This window comes from Photinus pyralis, unplaced genomic scaffold (assembly GCF_008802855.1).
Source record: "Photinus pyralis isolate 1611_PpyrPB1 unplaced genomic scaffold, Ppyr1.3 Ppyr1.4_LG2, whole genome shotgun sequence".
NCBI lineage: Eukaryota > Metazoa > Arthropoda > Insecta > Coleoptera > Lampyridae > Photinus > Photinus pyralis.
The window spans coordinates 23,953,152-23,977,982 of NW_022170403.1; the positions used below are offsets into that span (position 1 = coordinate 23,953,152).

At 37.2% G+C, this 24,831-nt stretch overlaps 1 protein-coding gene and 2 long non-coding RNA genes across 5 annotated transcripts; 2 read left to right on the forward strand and 1 right to left on the reverse strand.

Moving 5' to 3' along the window:
* Positions 1 to 1,734: 1,734 nt before the first annotated feature.
* Positions 1,735 to 12,058, forward strand: LOC116163508 (glycerol kinase). Of its 2 annotated transcripts, none has more exons than XM_031477471.1 (10): positions 1,735 to 1,753; positions 2,210 to 2,443; positions 2,493 to 2,588; positions 5,747 to 5,964; positions 6,013 to 6,228; positions 10,663 to 10,773; positions 10,824 to 10,902; positions 10,956 to 11,133; positions 11,207 to 11,556; positions 11,684 to 12,058. In XM_031477471.1, the coding sequence occupies exons 2-10, from the start codon at positions 2,221 to 2,223 to the stop codon at positions 11,860 to 11,862; spliced, it is 1,650 nt and encodes a 549-aa protein (XP_031333331.1). In that variant the 5' UTR covers positions 1,735 to 1,753; positions 2,210 to 2,220; the 3' UTR covers positions 11,863 to 12,058. The 2 variants fall into 2 exon arrangements, with proteins under 2 accessions (XP_031333331.1, XP_031333330.1); XM_031477470.1 differs by lacking the exon at positions 1,735 to 1,753 and adding an exon at positions 1,932 to 2,094.
* Positions 12,059 to 15,683: 3,625 nt separating this feature from the next.
* On the forward strand, positions 15,684 to 23,775 carry LOC116164793. The gene is made up of 3 exons (XR_004143997.1): positions 15,684 to 16,432; positions 21,065 to 21,154; positions 22,355 to 23,775. It is a non-coding gene; the product is annotated as an uncharacterized LOC116164793 (long non-coding RNA).
* On the reverse strand, positions 18,527 to 19,200 carry LOC116164792. 2 transcript variants are annotated; one of them, XR_004143996.1, is made up of 4 exons: positions 19,144 to 19,200; positions 18,952 to 19,091; positions 18,718 to 18,901; positions 18,580 to 18,633 (listed from the first exon to the last, which is right to left on the reverse strand). It is a non-coding gene; the product is annotated as an uncharacterized LOC116164792 (long non-coding RNA). The 2 variants fall into 2 exon arrangements; XR_004143995.1 differs by having other exon boundaries at positions 18,527 to 18,901.
* Positions 23,776 to 24,831: the final 1,056 nt, after the last annotated feature.

Sequence of the window (24,831 nt, forward strand, 5' to 3'; positions counted from 1 at the left end):
CATGTAATCAATTAACAAATTTATCGCTCTCATCTGGTGTCGTGTTCAACTCAACTGAAATATCCTTGGTTCAAATTCGTGACTCGTTAATTTGCTCTAGTTTACACGGTTGGAAATGGACACTTATCTCGAAAAGGTACACGTTGTTATCGGCAGACATACGTTTGTTCATGTTCGCAATGTAGCGGTGCGTGTATAAACTTTCCCTTCGGAAAAGGCGGTCTTTTAGTCCATTTGTAGAGTTTTTGGCCGACTCTTAAAAATTCCGAGGTCCTTTCTGGAGCAAGGCGAGTCTACAATGGTCTAGAAAGGGCTTGAATAGGAATATGAGATAAAGTTCAGTGCTATAATTTGCAGCGTCGTTTTAGCCGCCTATAAGAAAGCCAAGATGCCGTGTCTAATTATTGTTTTCTAATTGTTCCCGTCCAGATATTTTAATTATTCTTGTAGCCTCCGAAAGCTTTTGCTATTTGGAAAACAGGAAATTAATATTTTGGGATTTCTGTTGCGTTAATCAAGGTCGCCAGAGTACGATACATAACGGAGACCTGCGCCAGACTTTAAAATTCAAATCCACAATGGATGTTAACTGGATTACCGAATTTTGGAATTTCGACCCGGCCAATGAAGTAAGCATAATTACTGATAGGTAATCAGATGTGTTGCAGCAAATAGCGTCTGATTGTGGCTGCTAATTATTACCAACTTTTGACTTCCACCAAAAGTCAACATATTCATCGTTCACGCCTTAACACATTCAACAGCTGCGTCGCTGAACGTACCTACCCATTGAGATGTATCAAACGAAGTGCGCTTAGTTAACATGAATTTTAAGCCGTTTTCAGGTTTTTGGTATGACAGTTTTATTTGTTGAACGTTATCATTCGAATTCGCCGTGCTGTTTGGAAATCCCAGAGTTCCGATTACAAAATTGTCGAATTTTAGAAAAGGGGAGAACGTGATTTAGAGGGGTGCTTTTCGCTTTTGCTTCGCGGTAACGTGTGCATTTAGGCTTATCGAATTTTTAACGCATTTTACAACGGAATTGGGTGCATTTTCTATTGCAGTCACGTTCTCAGGTTGATGGGGTCTTCGTCGGGCCCGAGCCTACCTCCGTTGTCCGGGCTAGGATTAAAGACTGGTTAACCCGTCAATTCCAGGCTCAGTGGCAACAAGCAATCGGACTCAGACAGTCCAGGGCCTTGAGCCTCTTGGTGGTATGTCACTGTGACGCTTTGATCAGAGACAGGTATCAACCCCGTGGAGACAGCTAGCTGTGACCAGGGAGGGTGAAGCTTAGGCCATACATATGGTCTAAAGGTGGGTTCATAGCTCTCCGTTCATACGTTTCCGTTTGTCCGTTAACCAATCAGAACGCAGTAAATTTTTAAACCGTACGTCGTCCATTTTCAACGGAAAAGTTGGTTGAAGTTGAACATTTACGTTTCCGTTGGTCCGTTTTTTAACAAGAGTAAGGTTATGTTTGTTATATAATTGCTGACGCCTTTCGCTGACGCTTAAGAGCAAATTTAACAGTATTCGCCTATTGTTCTCCGCGGTGTTAATCTGATAGTAGTTTCTATGCAATGAAGATTACGGTGGGTACCTACAGTACAAAATAAAATTTAGGTTATGGTTATACCTTGTAAACGTCCGATATGGACGGATTGCTATGACGTTTGACGGATCAACGTAACGGATGAACGGAGAGCTATGAACCCGCCTTAAGGGGTGAACAATAAACACTATATAGGTACGAACTTTTGGTCCCATCCTGTATTATCCGTATCTACCTATTTTCTGGACTTATCAAGGGTTATTTCAAAATTCAAAGTTCAAAGTAAACATAGCATAGATAAACAATAGTTTTGTAGATAATTTTGAGTTAAGGACCAACGTCTTAAGATTTCAGTATTTGTATTATCTTTGTTTATTCATTAGTATATATTTTATGAACTTACAATATTCATCTTAGCTTATAGCTCTGTTAGTGCAATGTTCTATGGTTTTTGAGTCAACATTTTTGAATGCCCAAGGGGATTCCCCGTTTGTATTTGGAAACGTAACCATAAAATCAGTCTTCCTAATTTCTTGGTAATTGGCCCCGAGTACTCGAATTAGATAAATTTCAAAGTACAAATTGCTAACCTCACATAAGTCATAAAACATGCAAATTACCTACGTTACGTGATTGTTACGTTTTTTTTAGTGTAACGAACAATGCCAGAATCTGCCCACCAGACGAAGAAATACATCGGCGTAATCGACGCGGGCACTCGCACCGTGAAATTTTGCGTTTTTCCCACTCAGAGCCTGACAGAGTACGCCGAACATGCAGTCGACGTTACCCAACACAGTCCGAAGGAAGGGTGGCTCGAGCAGGATCCGATGGAAATCTTGGACGCCGTTAATCAGTGCGTTAATGCAGTCGCCAGTAGGCTAGGTGAGATACGCAGTCCCGGTTTCGCATTTAACGTTAACTAACTTTGCAGACGTATCCGAGATTGCCACCGTTGGAATAACGAATCAGAGGGAGACCGTGATAGCTTGGGATAAAACGACGGGTGAACCATTGCACAATGCCATTGGTAATAAGCACTCTGCATACAATTTTTTAATACATATACTGCCGTTTAAACGAATTTTAACTGTTCATTCTTGCTTTTTTGGCTTTATCACTTTTTTTCTGCATCGTTTGTGGATGTTTTTCTTGATCTTGCACATTTTCGTTGGATCTTTGCTTGCCTCATTTGTTTTAGGGGTCTTTTGTAAATGCTCAAACCATCTTTTGATTGTTTTAAATTTATTTTAAAAAACCATGTCCTAAAATCAAGTAGACTAATAATGAGAAAGCAGTTCCTCCACTATTCCTTTTTTTATCTTGTAAGCTTCTTTAATTTCAGTTTTTGGTTTCATTTGCTCTGATTGAACATTTTTACTTGGCCACTTTATGTTTAACTCTTTCAATATTTTATTATTTCTTCTTTATTTTTCTATTCGTTCTAATTTTTTTGTTTTTCTCTTTGCTCTGTCTTCATCAATACTAGTTTTATTTGCTAAAGTCTGTAGGGCTGTATGCTTAGTGCCTAGAGAATTCCTTTCCCTTAAAAGTACAAAGAAATGGTGGGTAATAATAATACTGTCATGTATTGAATACATATGGGGTGTCAATTTCAAAACTTGCAGTCGGCCATATTTTCCAAACTAAGAAAATATTGAAAATCGCACAAAACCGTTTCGAGGGGGAACCAGAATTACGTTATGAGTGACAACCCCCCACTCCCTTAACCCCCCAGCCTCTCTTTCAAAAATCCTAAATGGCAACCCCATACTTGTGAGTTGTGACACATCGTTGAAATTGAAGAATGCTTTCCAGTGGTACCAATAAAGTCAATATTCATTTAGACAATTTATCAAAAAATGAATAATTAAAAAAAAACTAAATGTTGACATTGAGGGGTTTATGGCAAATTGACCAAGAACTTCAACCTGAGCTGCTTCATTAAGCAATCTTGGTTGCTGTCTTTTTTTATTGATAACAGATCCCGTTTCTTCGAATTTAGGGACCAAATCTTGAACATATAGGCATGCCTTAATTTTTATTTCTTTTTGCTAATTATTAAATTTTTGTTAAATTGTCTTAATGAATATTGACTTTATACAGGGTGTTTTTTTGGGAGCTTTAGTTAAAAGTTTCTGGGAAAGTAAAATAGGTAGGATTTTGAAAATTTGTACTTAGGTGTTACTCTGAAGGCCGAATCGATGTAAAATATTTTCAAAATGGCCGCACTTCCGGAAACACCGGAAGTAGATAGTAACTTCGTTATTTTAAATGGCAACCCCTATTTTTTATTGCATTTTTGGATTCTACGTGAAATTTCAGTTCTTTTGATACCCATATGTCATATCTGCCATTTATGGTTTTTAAGTTATTTTGACTTTAAGAAAAAAAAATGGCGGATGCAGATGGTACCTTGATAATTGATTACTTGAAAAAGGTTATAGTCATGGCAACCCATTTAGAGAATGAATAGGGCTTTCTTTTACTGTACTTAAAACAAAGTTAAGTTGCGTACAACCGCACCTATGGAGATCCAAATTTAAGAAACTTCAAAGTCTATAAACTCAGTTTTTTTTAAATGGAATGACCATGTTCTTAATATTGCATGAGATAGAGAATCGAAATTGGCATATTTTGATATTACATGTTCCTATAGCTATCTTTAACAGTTTCTGATTTATTCCCATTTCATTGAATTGATCTCGGAATTGATGCCATTTTTTTTCGCATTTTCTTTTTAGTAGTTGGCCATGATTTTATAACAATCGAATTTTAAACAAATCAAGGAATGGATTCTTTAATACCACTGATTCTAGTTCTAGTCTAAATAATTCATTAATAAATAACTCATTTAATAAGGATATAGGACAGAAAATTTTTGAAAAATCTAAACAGAGTCGGTCAACTGAATTTCTTAAACAACGTATAAGTCTGGAAATTAAGAGAGGTAATGCGATATCTGTTCTAGCAACAATTCCATACCAAAAATGTTTCAACAAAGTTTTTTATATTTTGCATTGAATTTATTTTCTTAATCTTGCATTTGCAATTCAATTCATTTTCTTAAATATTCTCTTGTAGAGCTTTGTATAACTTGTGCTTCAACGGTTTGTAGTGCATTAGGGGTACAAAATTTCAAAAATTCATACAATTTCGTTCTAGTTTTCGAATGAATGTACGGAAAGCACGCGCCGCGATTCTGCCCATTTCACCATAAATAACAATTAAATTCCAAAATAGGTGAAACCACTGCGAGTCATTTTTCGATTTTTGAAAAACTTATGTTAACCTATAACAGTGGGTGATGGATTAGTGTCACTAGATTTGTTTAAAATTCAATTGTTATAGAATCATGGCCGACTACTAAAAAGAAAATCCTAAAAAAATAGTGTCAATTCAATAAAATGGGAATAAGTCAGAAACTGTTAAAGATAGCTATAGGAACATGTATTGTCAAAATATGCCCATTTCGATTCTCTATCTCATGGAATAGTAAGAACATGGTCATTCCATTAAAAAAAACTGAGTTTTTAGTCTTTGAAGTTTCATAAATTTGGATATCCATAGGGGCGGTCGTACGCAACTTAACTTTTTTTTAAGTGCACTAAAAGAAAGCCCTATTCATTCTCTATGCACTGATAAAAATAGGTTGCCATGACTACAACCGTTTGCAAGTAATCAATTATCAAGGTACCATCTGCATCCGCCATTTTTTTTCTTAAAGTCAAAATAACTTAAAAACCATAAATGGTAGATATCGACATATGGGTATCAAAAGAAGTGAAATTTCACGTAGAATCCAAAAAAGCAATAAAAAATAGGGGTTGCCATTTAAAATAACGAAGTTACTATCTACTTCCGGTGTTTCCGGAAGTGCGGCCATTTTGAAAATATTTTACATCGATTCGGCCTTCAGAGTAACTCCTAAGTACAAATTTTCAAAAACCTACCTATTTTACTTTCCCAGAAACTTTTAACTAAAGCTCCCAAAAAAACACCCTGTATATTGATATATTATATATTATTGGCACCACTGGAAAACATTTTTCAGTAGCCTTCCAACGATGTGTCACAAGTATGGGGTTGCCATTTAGGATTTTGGAAGAGGGGGGGGGGGTTGTCACTCATAACGTCATGTTTTAAAATTGACACCCTGTATAATAGATAGTCAATTTTTTTTTTCAGTTTGGAGCGACATTAGGGCGAACGATACCGTCGACCAAATTCTGGCCAAACTACCGGAGAACAATAAGAACCACTTTAAATCGCTCTGCGGCCTGCCCGTATCCCCCCTTTTTAGCGCGTTCAAGTTTAAATGGCTCAGGGATAACGTCCGAGAGGTCCGGAAGGCGTGCAAGGCGCGTACCTGCCTTTTTGGTACCGTGGATTCGTGGATTGTCTGGGTAAGTGTGCAGGGGGTACGAGCTCGTTTTCGATTGATTTTTTTGCAGAATTTGACGGGCGGCGTGAATGGCGGTTTGCACATTACGGACGTGACGAACGCGTCGCGGACGTTTTTGATGAACATTGACACTCTGTATTGGGATCCGGTGCTTCTTTACACGTTTCACATTCCTTCGTATTTATTACCGGAAATTCGAAGCAGTTCGGAAATTTACGGCAAAATTAATAATGGAACTGTTTTAGATGGAATACCAATATCGGGGGTGAGTATGTGAAGGACAAGGACTGTTTGATTTGCAGGAATCATCATCTATCATTTCTGAATCACAGTCCATCTCATACCACAATGTATCTTGAAAACAATTATTTCCAATAGAATATTAGCAGAATATTATGAATCCTTCTGTATATTTTATTTACAAAAGTAAAGTGGCCCCACGTTGGGCGCCAAATAAATAATTCTGTGTGCAATAGTGTATGAGGTCACTTAACAGACACTTACCTAGATAGCTCAAATTACTTAATTAGTTTTTCCTTTTTAAATGTTTCCTCAGGGCACAGCTGGGTTCCGACAAGAATAAAATCCTAACATGGACTTAAAACTGTACACAAAAAAATTAAATACAAGAAATCCCGTAAGAAAAAAATTGTAAAGTTAACAGTGCCTTATAAATAGAACACACCCGGTTTGCAAACAGTCGATCTAAAAACAATTTAAGAGATCTCTTAAAGTACTCGGCTCTGTGAATAATAATTCAATAAACTGACCAGGACAAGATATATGCGATGTTCGACGAAACTCGCACTTTAACACGAATCTGACAGATTCCACTAAGAAACAAAAACAACTCGCCCGTAAAACACCACAACTGGCTCGAAGACTTATCTTTGTGACTGCTCGGATAGTAAAATTCCACAGCCGGCTGGATTACGGGTACCAAAAATTAGCATCACAGACAAATACGCTCTCTTTCAAAATAACCTGAGACGGTGCTGTTTACTCTTAATTCTTGCTATTTAAGCAAAAACCACCTCCACTATTAAAATCAACATAATTATTCCCGACGACACTCGAAATTCCATTTACGCCGCCAGAACTGATAACCACCTGCATCGTTTATCTCGAACGTGACATTGTTTGCCAAAAAACTTTTTATCAACACCTGACAAGTTAATAATAATAATGTCTTTATTCAATGTATTTACAAATACATTTAAAGACGAAGTTCAACTTCAGTACCTGAAATATAACAAAAAGAAAAAAAGAACAATTGCAACGTAGTTGGTCTTGCACTTAACCCGTACATTTAAATTAATAAAAAACAAAAATCTCAGCAGCAGCATAAAACTTAAATTTAACATGTTCTCGTTCGGTATATTACATGACAGAGTTTTGCATAGGTGCCTTTTGCATTCCCGATAAAATGGTCGTTCCTTCAGGTTTTTTATATTGGGCGAAAGACTATTATATAGAAAAGGAAGATGATTAGAAAAAGACAAAACTTGATTATTTTTTATATTAATTAAAACTTTAAACTCACATATGCGCATTTATTATGTCAACGCCCGTATTGCACTAGGCCCCACCCCATGCTGGGTGTCGTTCAAGTCTCGTGCCCAACGTAATTGGGCTTTCATCCGTGTGTAGTTGGACGGCCATATGATTAATATTCGTGAATTGTTTTAAGAGCAGACCCCTAGCCCCCTTACGCACTAAGATTGGCGCTCTCGTGCTAACCTCCTGAGAATATAAAACTTGTGACGTACCCAGGCCAGCTCCGAGAGATTTAAATTCAAAACTTTCCCTCCCAAACTAACTGAACCCCATGGCACATGATCGTCTAAACAAAGCTACCTAACCTGAAAAACAAAATAGTAGGACCACTTACTACGTTGTGTTTTTAAAAGTCGCTACAAGATATGTGTTGCTTGTCAGAGTGAGGATCAAGTAAGGAATACAATTAAAACAAGTACATCGCTTTAAAAACGGAGATTTATTCCAAATAATTCGCATTGTAAGATTAAATTTAGAAAATGGTAGTTCACCGAGTACAAATATGACAATAGGCTGGGGAAAAAAAGAACTGACCAAGAAAAAAACCAGCCAACAAATTAATATTGAACTTTATAGCAAAATTAGTTGTCTGTAATGGCATGAATGCATATTATGATGGTTGTCAAGTAGATTAATATAATGTCGAATCACAGGCTCCACTGGAATTCCTAAAGAATCAATATTTCACACACATAACAAAAAACAATCATTAAAACAATAAATTCACATAATAAGTTTGGATATTGGATGGCCTCTCCAAATCCCACACCGAGTAGTCTTTAGTTGCTCTGGTCATGACGTGTCAGCATTGTATGAAAACGCTAGGAGTTGGCCTCTCAGAAGAGCATTTCATACCCTAATGGATACAAAAAAACGAAAGGATACAACGAGAACACGCCGCATGCTTTTAGCAGATCCCTGCGCAAGTAAGGCCGGGCCTATCCAGCGCCCTCATGTACGACTAAGCGGGACCCCAACTCTTTCATTCACACATCTCTAGGGCCAGTCCAGCCTACCAGTTATAAAGTGCCGGGTGATAAAAGACCGAACTCCAGGCTCTCTACCATGAGTACTGACAGTAATCGAACAAAAATAACAGAGCAACCATCGGCAAACTCGCACGCATACATAATCATAAACAAAATATATAGCATTTATGTAGGCTTTGACAGTTGACATATTTGCACTGGCATAACAAAGATTGACACAAACCCAATATTCAGACACTACATGTCAAGGGTCGACTCAACGCATTGATTAGCAATATCGGCAAAATGGCTCTTTTCTAAGACACAAAAAAAACCAGTACATAAAACATATATCTCTGCGTATGGCAGTTCTGAACTTTAGCCAGCCTCTGCTACGTCAATTCGAGATTAAATATCGGTATCAAATATAACACAGTACATATTCGAAACAAGTCACCCTGCCAAATATTAATAATCATAATCACCCGGTTCAAATAAATAGTAGGAGCATAACGTTACGTATCACATTGCAACAAAACAAAGGAACATGTAATGGCAAAACATTAGAATAAAGTAATTAATTCTAAATGCCAAGTGCAATATGTAACAATCAACCACCTAACGTACGTCACTCGCCCCCAGATGAAGCACCCTGTAAATAAACAGTAATATATTCATACTAAAAAAAAGGGAAATGTGCTGCAATAAATTCAATTATAAATTAAAATGTAGTTCTGTATACTTGTATTGAATATCAGCCCTAAGGGAACATACTACTGCATCTAAATATAAATAAAACACGTAAATCGGTCAGTAATTCATATTGTGGTTTGGGGGGGCAAAACCAGCGCTTGGAACAAAGGGTACTGTAAATTGGAAAACAACATATTTACGTAGAATCTCTATGCATTTAATTCAAAGTATGACCAGTATAAATAAAAAAGTGCAATTTGTATTTAGAATGGGTTATAAATGGCAATAATCATGGTGTACGAGAATACCGTTAAATTGGCAAATAATCTTAACAATCATGTCATTACTGCAATAGACGTAGAGATAAAAAAAGAGTATGTCGCCTTTGCTCTCTGCCTAAATCTCCCCTTTTTAAGCAAATCCTAGACGAAAATTGTTAATATCGACCATGCTCCGAGACGTCCGGTCGATAAGGATCATTAAGTTCCCTCGCATAGCGTTATATTTGACACTTTTATTGTAAATAAATTGTGTGCTCCCATAATCTATTTCATTATGAGCGAGTTTTTACAATTTACGCAGCAGAGCGTAATTGTCTCGCACTTATCTAATCGATGCTTAGGATACTTAGGACATATATCCTCATTCTTAGTGCAACGCACCTGGGTAAACCCCAATGCATCTTAAAGCATCTCATAATGTGTATATCTCTTCCACTCTCGCCTTAACCGAATCTAGATTAACCATACCGTCTTCCATTAATACCCTAAAGTGTGCCGGGCCCACTTTTCACTTTGTGAGTTTCTGCATTTACGTTGTGCCCACTATCCTGAACGGAGGTGGCTTATCTAAGACATTTGCTGATCCACAACACTAACGCTTTATGGTCCTGCACCGCCAGATATTTGAGCGTCATTCGAGTACCTTCAACCTCTTCTCCACTGTCTCGCCTTGCTCTTTTGAAACGGTTGCCGCTTTTATTTGGTTTCCGAGTATCTGAAATCAGGCATTTGCTGCCCCTTTTACCTACCGCCCCAGAGTAATAGGTGCCCCAACGGTGGGCGAGTTCGTACACATAATACGCAGACGGTCAGTCAATGTTTTCTTGAACGGCACATGCGCTCGGTTCACTTCGCGCGCCCGGGGAATCACATGCCACCTATCAGTCAATGTTTTTTGTAATTGGACATACGCACGGTTTCGGCGGCTGCGCCGCCTCACCTCGCGCACCCAGTGGGCTATATACCGCCTGCCAGTCAGTGTTCTCTTGGACGGTACATACCGCTATCAGTCAACGTTTTCTTGGGCAATGTTTTCTGTGACGGGCCATACACTCGTTTCCGCGGCTGCGCCGCCTCACCTCGCGCTCACATTAGGGCGCAAAATGAACTTTTTTAAAATGAGGACGTTTAATTTCTCTTCTACGGCACATACTTTATGTCCACACCTCTTGGAATCCCTGACTAAGTTACACATTTTAGATTTTAGGCAACCAACAGTCGGCTTTAGTGGGCCAACATTGTTTCAAGGTAGGCCAGGCGAAAAACACCTACAGAAGTGGATGTTTTTTATTGTACAATACGGGAACGCAGGTATGCAGCAGCATCTCTTTTGTTTTATCATTACAAAGGTGACGTTTCAGAAGATACAATCCTCGCACGGGTTAGTCACGACGATAGCTTATCAATTGGGAAATTCGCCGCCAGTCTACGCGCTGGAAGGTATTGAATCGCCTCGTTTTGCTGCGGCAGTTACTTTAGTGAACATATTTCAGGAAGTGTCGCGGTTGCTGGGGCTGCAATGAATTGGTTACGGGACAATATGGGTTTCATCAACGACGTGCAGAAAGACACTGAATCTCTGGCGAAGGAGGTTTTTAATACTGGCGACGTTTACTTTGTTCCGGCCTTTAAGGGACTCTACGCCCCCTATTGGCGGCAGGATGCTAGAGGGTGTGTAAGTTTCACTTTTATCGTGTCACTTTCGTCAATTGCACTTCTGGTATATGTAATTCGGCGATTTCAGAATTATATGCGGCCTAACGGCGTTCACCACCAAGAAGCACATCATCAGGGCCGCCCTCGAGGCGGTCTGTTTTCAAACGCGCGACATTCTAGAGGCGATGAATAAGGACTGCGGAATAGCCGTTACCAAACTGCACGTTGACGGGAAAATGACTACCAATAATTTACTGATGCAGTTACAGGCGGATATTAGCGGCGTTCCGGTCTTTAGGGCGCAATCGCAGGACGTCACCGCGTTGGGCGCGGCGATAGTTGCCGGTAACGCCGCCGGCATCAACGTCTGGAATATCTCGGATATACATCGCGAGTCGGTGCCCAGCGATACGTTTCTTCCGACCACAACGGATGACGGTAAGAATAATTTCAGCAAATCGACATAACCTTAGACTTCTTGAAAACTCCTGCGTATTCTTCATTCAAAGCCTCCTTTGAAAGTCCTTGGACTGACTCATTTAATTGTTTTTTCTGTTGTTCGTAGAGCGCGACGCCAGGTATACCAAGTGGAAGATGGCCGTTCAGAGATCGCTGGGGTGGGCGACGACGAAAAAGTCGATCGCAATGACGGACGAACGCTTTCGGCTACTCTCAAGCGTGCCCCCCAGTTTATTTCTCATGGGAAGTTTTGGTTTATTACTGCTTTCGCATGTTTTAAAATGAAAATAATAATTTGTATTTTAAGTGCAAAAATAATTGTTAAGTTTTAAATGTGGTAAAAATATGGTTGTTAATTTTGTTGTACTTAATATATCCTCCGTACTTATACGTACATTTCTTAGGCCATCAATATACATTTGTTTTTTGTCTTGTTATGTTGCCATTGTTAAAATTGAATCAATAAACTTTTTTTTTATTATTTCAATGTATCCATCTCTGCAGCGCTTACAAAAATAGACATTTGCACAAATTTTGAGGTTAACAAATTTTTTTGACGTCCTACGCCATCTTGAATTTTTCTTAAATGGCAACATAGGTCTGTGATAGTCATTCGAAAGCTTATTTTTTTCTCTTTGTTACTATCTTAATCATGTATTTAAATTAACAGAACGTCAAAAATTAACAAAAAAGCAACGAGTAGGTATTTTAACACCATACATGTTTAAGGTAGTAAGAAAGAGAAAAAATAAATGACGTATCACATGACCAATGTTGCCATTTAAAAAATATTAAAGATGGCGCCGCACTCAAAAACCATATCCAATGTTTTCATAAATGATGAAATTGTGCTTCAGCCACTCTGCCATCTGCAAGTACAGATTGCAGATATGTCTAGATGAAAGCAAGCGACTGACAAATGAAATTTACTAGTTGACTATATGGTACAGTATGTGTGTAATATTTTGAGGCTATATGTAGCATGTTCAATCACCTAATCCGCTAGGGGATGTTCTTAGGGCAGCTTCCGAATATCTTTGAAGAAGCATATGATAACCGTTCTGAAGTTTCCCTCCAATTTCAGCATGCGTTACAAGTGGCTTTGCCAAACGTCTGCTACATTCCCAAAAGTTGTAAATTACCTACTTGCCAGAGCTAGTTTCCAGATCGCCCATCTAATGAAGTTGGCAATAGCGTTTAAAGCTACGGCGTTATGTACCTAGTATAAAAAAAACTTTCAACGGTCAGACCCGTTGAGGAGGTAACCCATTATCCCTAGAAAACAATATTGTTAATACCTTATTACACCCACAAAATTAATCCACAATACTTCAGTGTGTAGCGAAGAGGTAGAAAAAATTGCCCCGCACCATTGGGGGGTTGCTAGCTCTAAAGGAGGTGGCGCTAAGTCGGACGATCATAACGATTGCATGTGGAAGTGATGGGACGCAATGGGGGTGCTGGTGTAAACGTAGGACCCCCACCCTTGAAAATCAATACAATATTCCAAAACCTATGACAATGGTAGAAACTCAAAATCACGCTAGCGGGCGCAGGACCAGCGGAACACAAGGCGTCGAAATTTTATTCGAAACACTTGGAATAAAAGCAAATTTAACGCCAGTTTTAAAATTTGGTTTTGCGCATGCGCAGTGCCAACACTCTTATTTATGGAGGGATTTAAATGAAATTTGATTAATAACGACTTGGAATTAAAGGAAATATAACGCCAGTTTCAAAATTTGGTTTTGCGCATGCGCAGTGTCAACTATCTTATTTATGGAAGCATTCAAATGAAATTTGACACATAGCCACTTGGAATAAAAGCAAATGTAGCGCCATTTTCCAAATTTGGTTGTGCAGTGCCAACTTTCTTATTTATGGAAGCAATTAAATGAAATTTCATACATATACACTTTAAATAAAAGCAAAACTAACATCAGGTTTAAAATTTGGTTTTTGCACATGCTATAGCCATACCCAGGAGCTCGTTTTCTATATTTGTTTAGTTGATTTAAAATGATAAATTATGCCCGCTAAAAGGGACAGTGGCGACAATATAGTGGCTAATTTTCGATTGGTCGTTGAGATCGGCCGCCATTTTGCGTCAAATTTCACGTGTACAGATTTCACATCCTAGTTGAAGAGAACATGAAATTCGGAGACGAGTACCAAACTGGGAAGGCGGTTGTAATGCTCCTAGGGGTCAATCGAGCCGACACTGAAAACGTTGACTTACCCTATACTTACCGTTGGCAACTCTGGAAGAAAACTACAAGCAGAGCCACCTACCTTTCAAGTCGAAACGATTGACGTTTCGCGGCACTTTTGAATTTGGATGGCAGTCGGCTCGATATGGGTGGCACGAATTAACTCCTACGTTGTGTAATCGGTTCTTGTACGTGTTGGGACGTGCGACATACTCGGGAAGAGAATTAAATAAAAGACAGAACTTTTGTGCGTAAAAATGACCAGAACAAATAAATTAATATATTACGCACACTACAAGACCATGCCAAGGAAATCTTCTACGGGACTAAAACGCGGGCATAGGCCACACAAATAAGTACATGAAATAAATCACCTACAGCAATAAAATGCAAGAGAAAATACACATCAATAAAACATCTCAAATTGTATGATAAAAATGCAATTAGAAAAGTTTATAAAAACAAAATACACAAGACATCATAAATGCAGTGGGAAACATGATAAATCAATTCAGTACAAAAACACATCAAAATACCTGTACGATCAATTAAGATAACACAACTCGTAAAATAATAAATTGCATGTACATAGCAAACATGTAAATGGTGTGGCTCTACTCCAGCCTTCCGTTAACATAATTTAATTTAACACGAAAAGTACATGTGTGCCAATGGCCAATAGCAAATATTCATGTGAAAATCGATTATCGCTCAAGCAGAACATATTTTAAATAGTGGAAATGTTAATGAGAGGGCCCCTTCTCGTATTGCTAAGATGCTAAGAACTACAATCCGCACGAGACGAGTAGGCAACAGATACAGCGAAAGATCGAACTGCATGAGATACCTACTCCACGGAGACAGGTTGAACCACTCGCACACACACACATCGAAACATCAAGTAATAGAGCCCCCCTTCGTTTAGCTAGCGCACAAGAACTGCGGAGCGCCACTAATCAGAAAGTAACAGACACAGCGAACAATCAAACTGTATTAGGTACTTCGCTCACGGAATAGTTACGGATCAATCGGACAGAGCAACATCGCACTGATAATCAACTCCTCGTGAATACAGAAATAAATACTTAATTAAACAAAATAATGGCATAATCATCTGTATAGTATAACAAACACGATTTATCTAACGGTACTCAAAACAAAGGCATGGAGTACGTCATGATTCAGATATCGTAGTTTATGCAAAATCAGCAAAATGTAAATAATATCAAATTGTGGCAAGAAATTCAATGATTAAATAGCTAGTACCTACAAGAAAGAATAAAATGGTTACTACCTGTAAATACACCTTCAAAACACCACCACCAAAAATAATCAAGAATAATAAAAAAAAAAACCGGGAAAGCGTGTGCCTTCGGTCGACCTCGTCGCCATCTTCTTCTCATTCTCGCCTAGCTTCGTTACGAAAATCCCCTAGTATTCGGCATCTGCGCAAAACGGTCGTTGGTTATGTCGGCCCGTGTAGCGCAGTTCAGTGGAAGCTCGACTGCGGTACAGGGTCCCTGGTTCGAATCCGGGTTCGGGCATGGATATTTGTAAATGTATAGTGGGTTGGGTTGGTAGAGCAGCCTCGGCTGAAACCCCGCCCACTTAAAAATAAAGGCAAAATAAAATAAAATAAATAAAAAATATACAGCTGAGCATATTATATTTTTGTTTCAGATGTAAACGTGTGTTGCCTAACCATCAGGGTGGATTATCACATATCTATCTTTAATCGTTTAGCTGTACCAACCATTTAAAGTTGTACCTCTTGTCCGCGTTGGCATCAATAATATCTTTGAACGCTTATCGTAGATTAATGGTTGAAGTTACTGTGATATATGACAGCGTGGCGTGAGCCACCTCCGAACCTGGTCCCTGTGGACCATACTTCTCTTATATATAATGCTGTGGACGTGATGTCAGTGTTGTACTCTTAGTGCATTCCGTTTCCTATTCATCCCTAATTATACAGAGCATCCTCAATGGCAGTTTTATTAAACAACTCCCTTTCACTTTAACCACATACGTAACAAATACATATATGCTACCGCGGACTTTTTTGTAGGAAATTAAATTCTCTACAAATTATTTCTTCGTTTTCACAGCGTTTGCAATTAATGTACTCTTGTTGTGACTGAATATAATATTCAAAGTTTGTGAGCAATTTTATGGTAGATAGTGCTTTACGACTCGATGTTTTCCTATTTGTACCTTTGCTACGTACTACTGTTACGCCCCTAGTAATTGCAACTTATTATTTTACCTCTTTCATCATTTAAAATACTTGCTATTTGCAACTTCTGGAAAGTAAAAGTTTTAACATAGTACCTAGTAGTGCTTTGCTTCCGCGCCCTTCTGACAGTGTATTATTAGTATTATGGGTAAAAATAAGTGCGCTTATGTCAATTGCACTAACAATAAAATTAAAAATAGGAACATATCATTTTTTTCATTTCCCATAAAAAACCTTGCGCTTTGTACAGAATGGCAGAAAAACTGTGGTAATCGTAAAATAGCCCTGAAAGACATAAACGAGTTAAAATATAATTATTTGTGCGAAACTCATTTTTTAATAACGGATTACCAAACGACGACGAAGAGGAAAGTATTAAATAAAAACGCCGTTCCAAAAAGATATGAGGGTAAGTGTAGCTACAAGTTACGTATAGGCAATTAACATTGAGTTAGAAAACTAATGGAGGGAATCAAATGCTTGGCCAAACCATATATACTTTGTTTCAAGGGTGCTGAACCTTTCGTCACACTATCTGACGTCATATCAAAATTAAGGCAGGTCGTAAATTAGTAGTTGGTTTACATATTGTCACATTGACGTTTCAACTTATTTATTAAGGTGTCACTATCGTTCATTATTATCAGACCGTCCAAGTTGACAATCACTTGTAAGGCATCTGGTCCTGATAGGTTTTTTCCTGTCCCCAGGTTTTATAATGGCTAAATGGTCATGTATTTTATGTAGAGGAACTCCGTTGGTATGAATTAAACTCGAGATTAAACTTTTTCCACCGTTTGTAATCACCTCATGTAACCGATTCTTTGCACCGACGACAGTCGAAATGGATACTGCCAGAGCATCAGAAACTCTTTGAGATGAAGTGTATGATGGTTACAGAAAACGCATAGGAACATTTGTAACTTAAAGTTTGTTTAGGCAGTTCGTAAATTAATATTTCGTTTACCTAATGTTGATGTGAAATTAAGCATGCTACCAATGTGAAGAATACGCGTTAAGTTGCGCGAATTTTAATGACCCTTAACTAGCCATTTGCAGAAGTAGAATAGGCCATGGTTTATCGGTAAGCCTTTCGCATTTATATATCTTACAAATTTGAGATAAAGCGTAGGCATTATACCACAGGCTCATTGAAATAACAACGCATACATACAGTTTCTGTTCTTTTGCCACACACTCGAGATATTCGCATAAGGATCTTGAATATCTACTGTTCCGATTTATTAAAAAAAAAACGCAATTGTGAGAGAAAACAGGTAGTGAAGATATTTATTCCTGAAAAAACTCTCAAATGTTCATATTCAAATCGTATGTACAAAAGAAAAAAACGACACTACACCACAAGTAGGTATATATGTATAAACGGCCCAAAATAATATTTTTAAACACGCTGATTCTCTTCTGCCTCATGAATATAATCATCATAATAATCTTCGTCACTATCAGATTCGTCCAAGTTGACAATCACCGGTAAGATGTCTAATGTATCAATATGTTGTTCCCGTTCCTAGGCCTGGTTTATAATGCTTCTGTATGATCAAAATATCTTTTCCATTTTTCCGGTGTAACCTAAACAATAAAGTTATTAAGTACTGTTTCACAAAACAGCATATAAAGAGGTTACTTTGTGCAGTGCCTCATTCCATAAAGACAAAACGGCACTGTGTGTGACAGGCTGAATTGAACCGATCCTTGCATCGTAATGCCGTTTGCATTCTGACCATACCATTTCGATTGGATTATACTCGCAGTGATATGGAGGAAGTCTCAAAACACGATGACCATGTTGTAATGCTAATTCGTTCAATCTGTAAAAATCAACATGGAGTGAAAAAAAACCATAACAATCAGCTTCCTATCCAAAGGTCTACCTAACTGCAACCAAACATTTAATTATCAGCGATGCCTACCTAAATAGTTTTGGTGGTATATGATTTTTCACTACTTCCCAGATCTGATCTTGCATCATTGTTGGTGCAAATGTAATGTCTCGTGATGTTAGTCACTTTATAAGTGACATTTTTGTCCAGCATTGATTTGGACTTTTTTCTACCAATCCTGAATGGTAAGAAGCGTTGTCCATAATTATAAGAGAAGGTTCATCCAAGTTCGGGATCAATTGTTGTTCAAACCACTTCTCAAAGTTAAGGCAATTCATGGAGTCATGATAGTCTCCGGACTTGCTACCAGATTTAAAAATTAGACTTGCGTTTGGTACAAATCCATCTTCTGATCCTGCATGGAGTATTATATACCGGACCCCTTCACCACTTTTTTTTCTAACTGTTTTGAGAGTACCATCTTGCCAGCTTCTTCTAAAAGACCCTTTACTGTATATCCAGGTTTCGTCTAAAACCACAGGTCGTAATGGAAAGAGTGAAGTTTCGTTGTGTTTAAAGTCTCTCAAAAATTGTAGTCTTCTTTGAGCTACATAGAGCTGTTCCATTAAAAATAATCTATTAGAAACGGTGCATCTCCGCCACGTGAATTTCAGTTTCTTCAAACTGCGGGATAAAGAGGTAGCAGATATTTCTACGCCATCAAGTCGTTGAAGATTACTGTGTAAAGAACGGAGTGTAACATTCTCACCTATAAAATCAATTCCATAAGTGTTCTCGCGAACGTCTTCATTTGAAGCAAATCTTCCCTTAGAACATAAAGAATGTTATTTACCTGTCGCATACATTGCATAAATCCGTGTCCTTATTACATGTTCATGTATTTCATGCAGCGAAGGTCCGTGAGATAAACTAATAGCCACACTTTTTTGCGATTTGTAATCGTCATCTTTTTTAACACCTCTTGTACTAATTCTTTTTACAGTCCACAACGATACACCCAGGGCAGCACAAACCCTCTGTGATTAAGTAAGCATATGATTATAGCAAACGCATAGGAAACACTTACATCATATACTGCGCTTACGGGTGTTAAAGTTTTGCCTGCTTCTTTTTCCCCTTGGAAGTACTGAATCAACTTCAAAATCAAACTTTGCTCACCTTCTGTGTATCGGTTCGTCATATTTACCTAATTGTAACGGTAATGACCTAAATTCATGATATGAGCGAATCGAACGTTTATGTAAAATTTTTAAAATACTTGTCTGTTAACGGCGTTGCTGCACTGTGGACTTGCCTAAGCGTTTTCAACTTTGATGATATTTACTTCACTTTTAACACAAACTACCTAATCAAAAGGCATTTAACACTGGAAATCTGTCTATAACGAAAATCGTTTGACGGATTGATATTATTGACAGATCAATAATTGGTTTATTTGTCACGACTTACGTTAATGACGTAATTTTTTTGTCTCAATCGATTTAAATGTAATGAAGAGAGAATCACATTTATGACGTCAGGTTCAGCACCAGTGAAACAAAGTTTTTTTTTTTTTATATATACTTCTTATATATATGGGCCAAACGTAGACCACGGGACCGAAAAGTGGCCTCTGTCTGTGATTAAAGTACCACACCACTTCCGTTATCATTAGCGTCTCACTTCAGTGGCGTAGAGATATAATTTTCTTTCCACTAATAGGAATAATAACAAAAAAATGTATAGAAAGAGTAAAATACATGCTCGTGGTAAAGTAAACAAAATAGACAAGGATGGGAAAGTATGCAGATTTAATATAATCATTGATTACGAATCTAAATATACATTGATGCGTTCCAGTAGTAGTATAATTAAGGCCAGTTTATACTATAGCCACTACAACTTGACAACTACCATTAAATTCGTTGATCAATTGACGGGTTGGTCTCAGGTTCATTACAACGGCAGACAGATTCAATAATAATTATTGTTTATTGGTCTCAAAATGTATCCGCACTCGTAAAAAAACTCACACCTGATATCCATATTATAAACTCACACGTTAAGCTGTAAAAACAAATTTTGATAGTAGTACTGCATATTTGATGAACATTTTCCGGTGCAACTTTTGGTCGAAATCACAGTCAATGAAGCGTTGTGAGCACAAAAGCAAATTTCGAGATATGTTCTTGAGATATATTTACAAATGTTAGGTAACCATTTTGCTCGAAGTACTGGTTCGTTTGGAAAACTAAGAAACATAATTCCAGTAAATACTAGGTACCTACAAACTCGCCTACAACATAATAAATTACATGTCTTATCGATGAAAGGAAATGCCCTGTTTCTTCCCTTCATGAGAAATTTTGCATGATACGCAGCTAATCATTCTCAATTCACAAAATTGCGTGTGATAAAAAACACTATGAGGCGGTTAGTTATTTATATAAACCAGAGCATTACTTTAAAATGGCAAATTTAATAAAATTTGAATTTGGTGGAAAACTGACAGTGACAGGACCCCTTAGACCATATAGTACATGGACTGCTATTCGCCCTATGCTTTCAATACAAAATGGATGGTCACGAATAGAGGGCACTGTAGTCGTGGGTATGTGAATCTCAGGGTAAACTAAAGTCGTGTAAACACCACTAGGATCGCTTAAAGAGCAGCTTTATAGTAACCGCGTAGTACGGGAAGCTTTAAATACTCTTCATTATTTACTATACGTCCTCAAATAAGAATAAGTCTGCTTTTTTTGGGATATCTAGGCGATTAATTAATTGACGTTTGTTAATTTATAGGTTGACAGTCTCAAATCGTGTCTAATCGGACAACTTCGGACAGACTCGTTTACCCTGAAACTCACATACCCAGGCGATGTCCTTGACCATATTTTAGTTACAATTAGCAGTTCATGTACTATATGGTCTAAGCAGGACCCCCGTTTTCATATGTCAAATAATGTCGGCCAAAATGTACCTTCACGGGAACCTATCCACGCGAGTGGCCTCTATCTGTGGCAACTTCCGTCTACAAAAATTCTTACCCCCTCTACCATTATATTCCCTCCATTAGTTTTCTAACTCAATGGCAATTAATCAATTAGTGCCTACTATGAGAGTCAAAAGTTTAGGTGGCTCACTTGGAATGCTTACATTAAGTAAGTACTACCTACCTACTTCGATTTTTCTTGTAGATACTACTCCGACATCGCCAATAATCAAGAATCCTAGGAAGCAGCATTGTCCAGTTTCAACTACTCACACTGATAATGAAATGTCTATTGGTAGGTAAACGAATCAATAATTTATAAGTTTTACTAGCAGATTTACCTACATCTATGAATATGAATAATACAACTGCAATTTTAAAAATGCCGGTGGAGATCTAAATGTTGCTTACTTAATTTTTCAAGGTATCCTTAATCGACTGTAGACGGCATCTTAACTTTAAAAAAGTATTCGGGTATTTTGTTGAGGGCTGTTAATGGCAACGAGGGCTTTTCCGCTTTTAGGTAGATTTCTATTTTCTTAATGTAATGGTACCAGCATTTTTATAGGTTTATATATACAGGGTGGTGCCTATAGTGCGACGCAGCATAGGGATTTCAATTGCAAATATACGTTTTTTTAGAGAAAAAAATACTGCATCTGTTCATACTATTACTTATAATTTTCCGTTTTTCAAAACCGTAGAAATCGACAAACTAAAAAGGTTCATTTTACAATAAATCAGGCATGCCTTGAATTACCTAAAAAACAGCGATAACTTTTCATTATTTGTTTATGAATTAGATAGTTAATCATAAAATTGTTTATCATATAGGTATTTCACTAACGAGAAAGTGGAAATGGTAAAGTTGTTTTATGCCCGCCAAGTAACGTCTTTATTTAGTGTGAAGCACCCCAATCGCCCGATTCCAAGCAGTACCACAGTGACAGAATTGTGCGCAAGTTTCAAAGAACAGGCACGGAATTAAATAACTGCAAGTGCAATAACGTTCAAAATGTCCGTCAAAACCATCAGGAAAAGAGATGCAATGCGCTTGTAGTTTGTTATAAAGATTCCAAAGCATCACTGATTTATAAAAATTTAATTTTGTATTATATCGACCTCTGCAGTTTTGAAAAATCGAAAATTATAACTAATAGCACAGATTTACTAATAGTATGAACAGAAGCAGTATTTTTTTCTCTAAAAAAACGTATTTAGACTTTTGCTCTAAAATAATTAGGGGAGCTAGTAATTGACTATAAAGAAATTACCATTGAAATCCCTATGCTGCGTCGCGCAAGGCACCACCCTATAAATCACTACCAAGAAACACTTTTGTAATTATGAACCGATTTTGGCCAAACTTTAAGGGTTGGTGTAACTCATAAGCCATAAATATCTCGCTTATGTTCGTGCATCAGCCAATTAATTATTTTTTGATTTTTATTGGAAGACTCGTTTGAAGGATATTCATTCAATGTTTTATTTTCAGACCTCCCCGAAATTACTAAAACGTATTTACCTAAAATGCCAAAGACATCGAATCCATCACTACCCGAAATTGACACATACAGCGAAACAACTTCAGTCGCCAGTGTTATGCCCATGAAAACAACCAAATTGTCTCCAAATTGCAGAAGGTTAACCTTTAAAATTGGCAACTTACGGAGAAAACCTAAAACAAAGGAAAAACCATACTGACGTCTAAAGTATAAATCTGCATCTAATTCCACATATTCCAATATATGCAACAGTTTAGTAAACAAAAGTGTGGATGTTCAAACTTTTGTAAAGATGCAGTGCTTTCATAAAAATAATACAGTGTGGAGTGCTAGAGAAAAACGGTTGTCCATTTCGTTGTTCTATAAGTCACCGACTGCGTACAGATTTATGAGAGCCTCATTAAAATTTGTGTTGCCAAGTGTAAAGACAATACATTCGTGGCTTAAAGTTACAAATTTACCAACGGGCACGGATACAGTTTTAATAAGAAAAATGAAATAAAAAGTGAAATGTATGAACTAGTCCGAAAAACAGTGTGTTGTGTTATTTGACGAAATTTCTTTAAAAAGAAAATTAGACTATAAATAGTGCATTAGATGTAATAGAAGGATACCAAGATCTAGGTTCATTGGGCAGAACCAATTTAATTGCCAACAGTGGGTTAGTGTTTTATTTAAGAGGCTTGTTTTATAACTTTTGCTTATTACGTTTCTTCAGAGGCCGTGAAAACAAGAGGACCTTATTAAAATACTTAAAGAAGTGTTAAAAACCATTATCGATATGTCATTAAAACCCAGAATGATAATGTTCGACCAAGGCTCTAATAACCGCGGTACTTTTCTAGGATTAGGCAGTACAAAAGAGTATATTAACGGTGAAAAAATTTACACTGCTTTCGATTCTCCACATTTAATTAAGTCTCTGCGCAATAATTTTATTAATCCGAAATTGAAGTTTATCGTTGATGGGAAAGAACTATCTTGGCAATGTGTTAACAGCGTATGATGAAGACGTAAAAAGTGCAACGACCAGAGCTATGTCGAAGATTACTCCGTCCCATATCAACCCTAACAATTTTGAAAAAATGAAAGTTAGGTATGCCACTCAAATATTTAGTAGGTCGGTAGCGACCGGTGTTCAAACTACCCATACCATTAAAGATCGAGGTAGTAAAACATGGAAAAACACAGTTTGGTTTATAAACAGTAACAATAATTTGTTCGATTCGTTAAACAGTAAGTTTCTGAACGATTGCAATCCAAACCGCAGGCCCATATCGATTTACAAGCAACTTCCAAAGGACAACATATCAAATGGGAAAGATGTGTTCGATAGTATATCCGTCTAAGAAGGTACCAAAAAAGAAACAATATTTATTGTATCGACGGATTTAAACACACCATGAACGCCGTGTTGTTATTGTGAGAAGATCTATGGCTTGATGACCACAAATACCTTGTAACTGGATCCGATAGAAAACTTTTTTTCGGTTGTGCGTCATCGTGGGGGATACAATTCCTATCTCAGCGTACAGAATTTGAGAAGAGCAATGCAATTAAATATTTTTATTAGATTGCAAAAAGAATGGGAACTGCGAAGAAGACTTCGAACAAGTTGTTGATGAAGAAGCGCTTCCAATTTTTATAGGAATTGAATATATAAATGATGACGAACAATAGCCAAGAACCAATGATAATCTGGGTGCTAGTACCGCAACAGTTTTACCTTCATCTTCATCTACGAGTGTAGAATATAACTTTGAAGAAAATCTTATACTGGAAGTTTGTAATAACTATAATACTTATGTGGCAGGGTTTATTGCATACAAATTGTTAAAACTAACAAAGTGTGATGCATGCGAAAGTATAATTATAAAAGAGGACAGCGAAGTTATTGGTCCTACAGAACTTCAAATTTTTTAAAAAGATTTAAAAATGTTGCAATTTAATCAATGGTTTGACATAGGTATATAAGTGTCAAGAGAAAGTTATGACGACAATTGTTAAACACATAAAAGAGTTTGTAGATCCAATAATAAGAGGTATTTGGAATTGTAATCTTCATGTAGATCTCTGCATAAAATATTTTGTCAAAATATTAATATTTCGAAAAATAAAATAACTTTGAAACATGACAAAAAGTTTAAAAGAAAACTAATGGCATTGCAAAATTAACTTATTATTATTATTACATAAATATTGTACATTTCAAATTTGTTTTTCACTACTAGCGTCTGATTACATCATTATTGACCTTTTTTCCACTTGTAAAGTAGGTTTTCTCGGCAGTTTTTCAAAGTGGTCAATAATGAGAACTGTCACGCTGTCACTTTTAGAAATCGCAACCGGAAATTTCGCTCAATAAACGTTTAGACAAGTTCTCTAAAATGAATAATTGCCACCATCCGTCATTTCCAGAGAAATTACATAACTCGCCAGGAAAGATTGCCGGTCACAGAATATTTGA

Coding starts and splice junctions, on each gene's coding strand:
- LOC116163508 (XM_031477471.1), top strand. CDS start 2,221: ATGCCAGAATCTGCCCACCAGACGAAGAAATACATCGGCGTAATCGAC. Junction 2,444..2,492: donor TGCAGTCGCCAGTAGGCTAG/GTGAGATACGCA, acceptor CTAACTTTGCAG/ACGTATCCGAGATTGCCACC. Junction 6,229..10,662: donor ATGGAATACCAATATCGGGG/GTGAGTATGTGA, acceptor TACACATTTTAG/ATTTTAGGCAACCAACAGTC.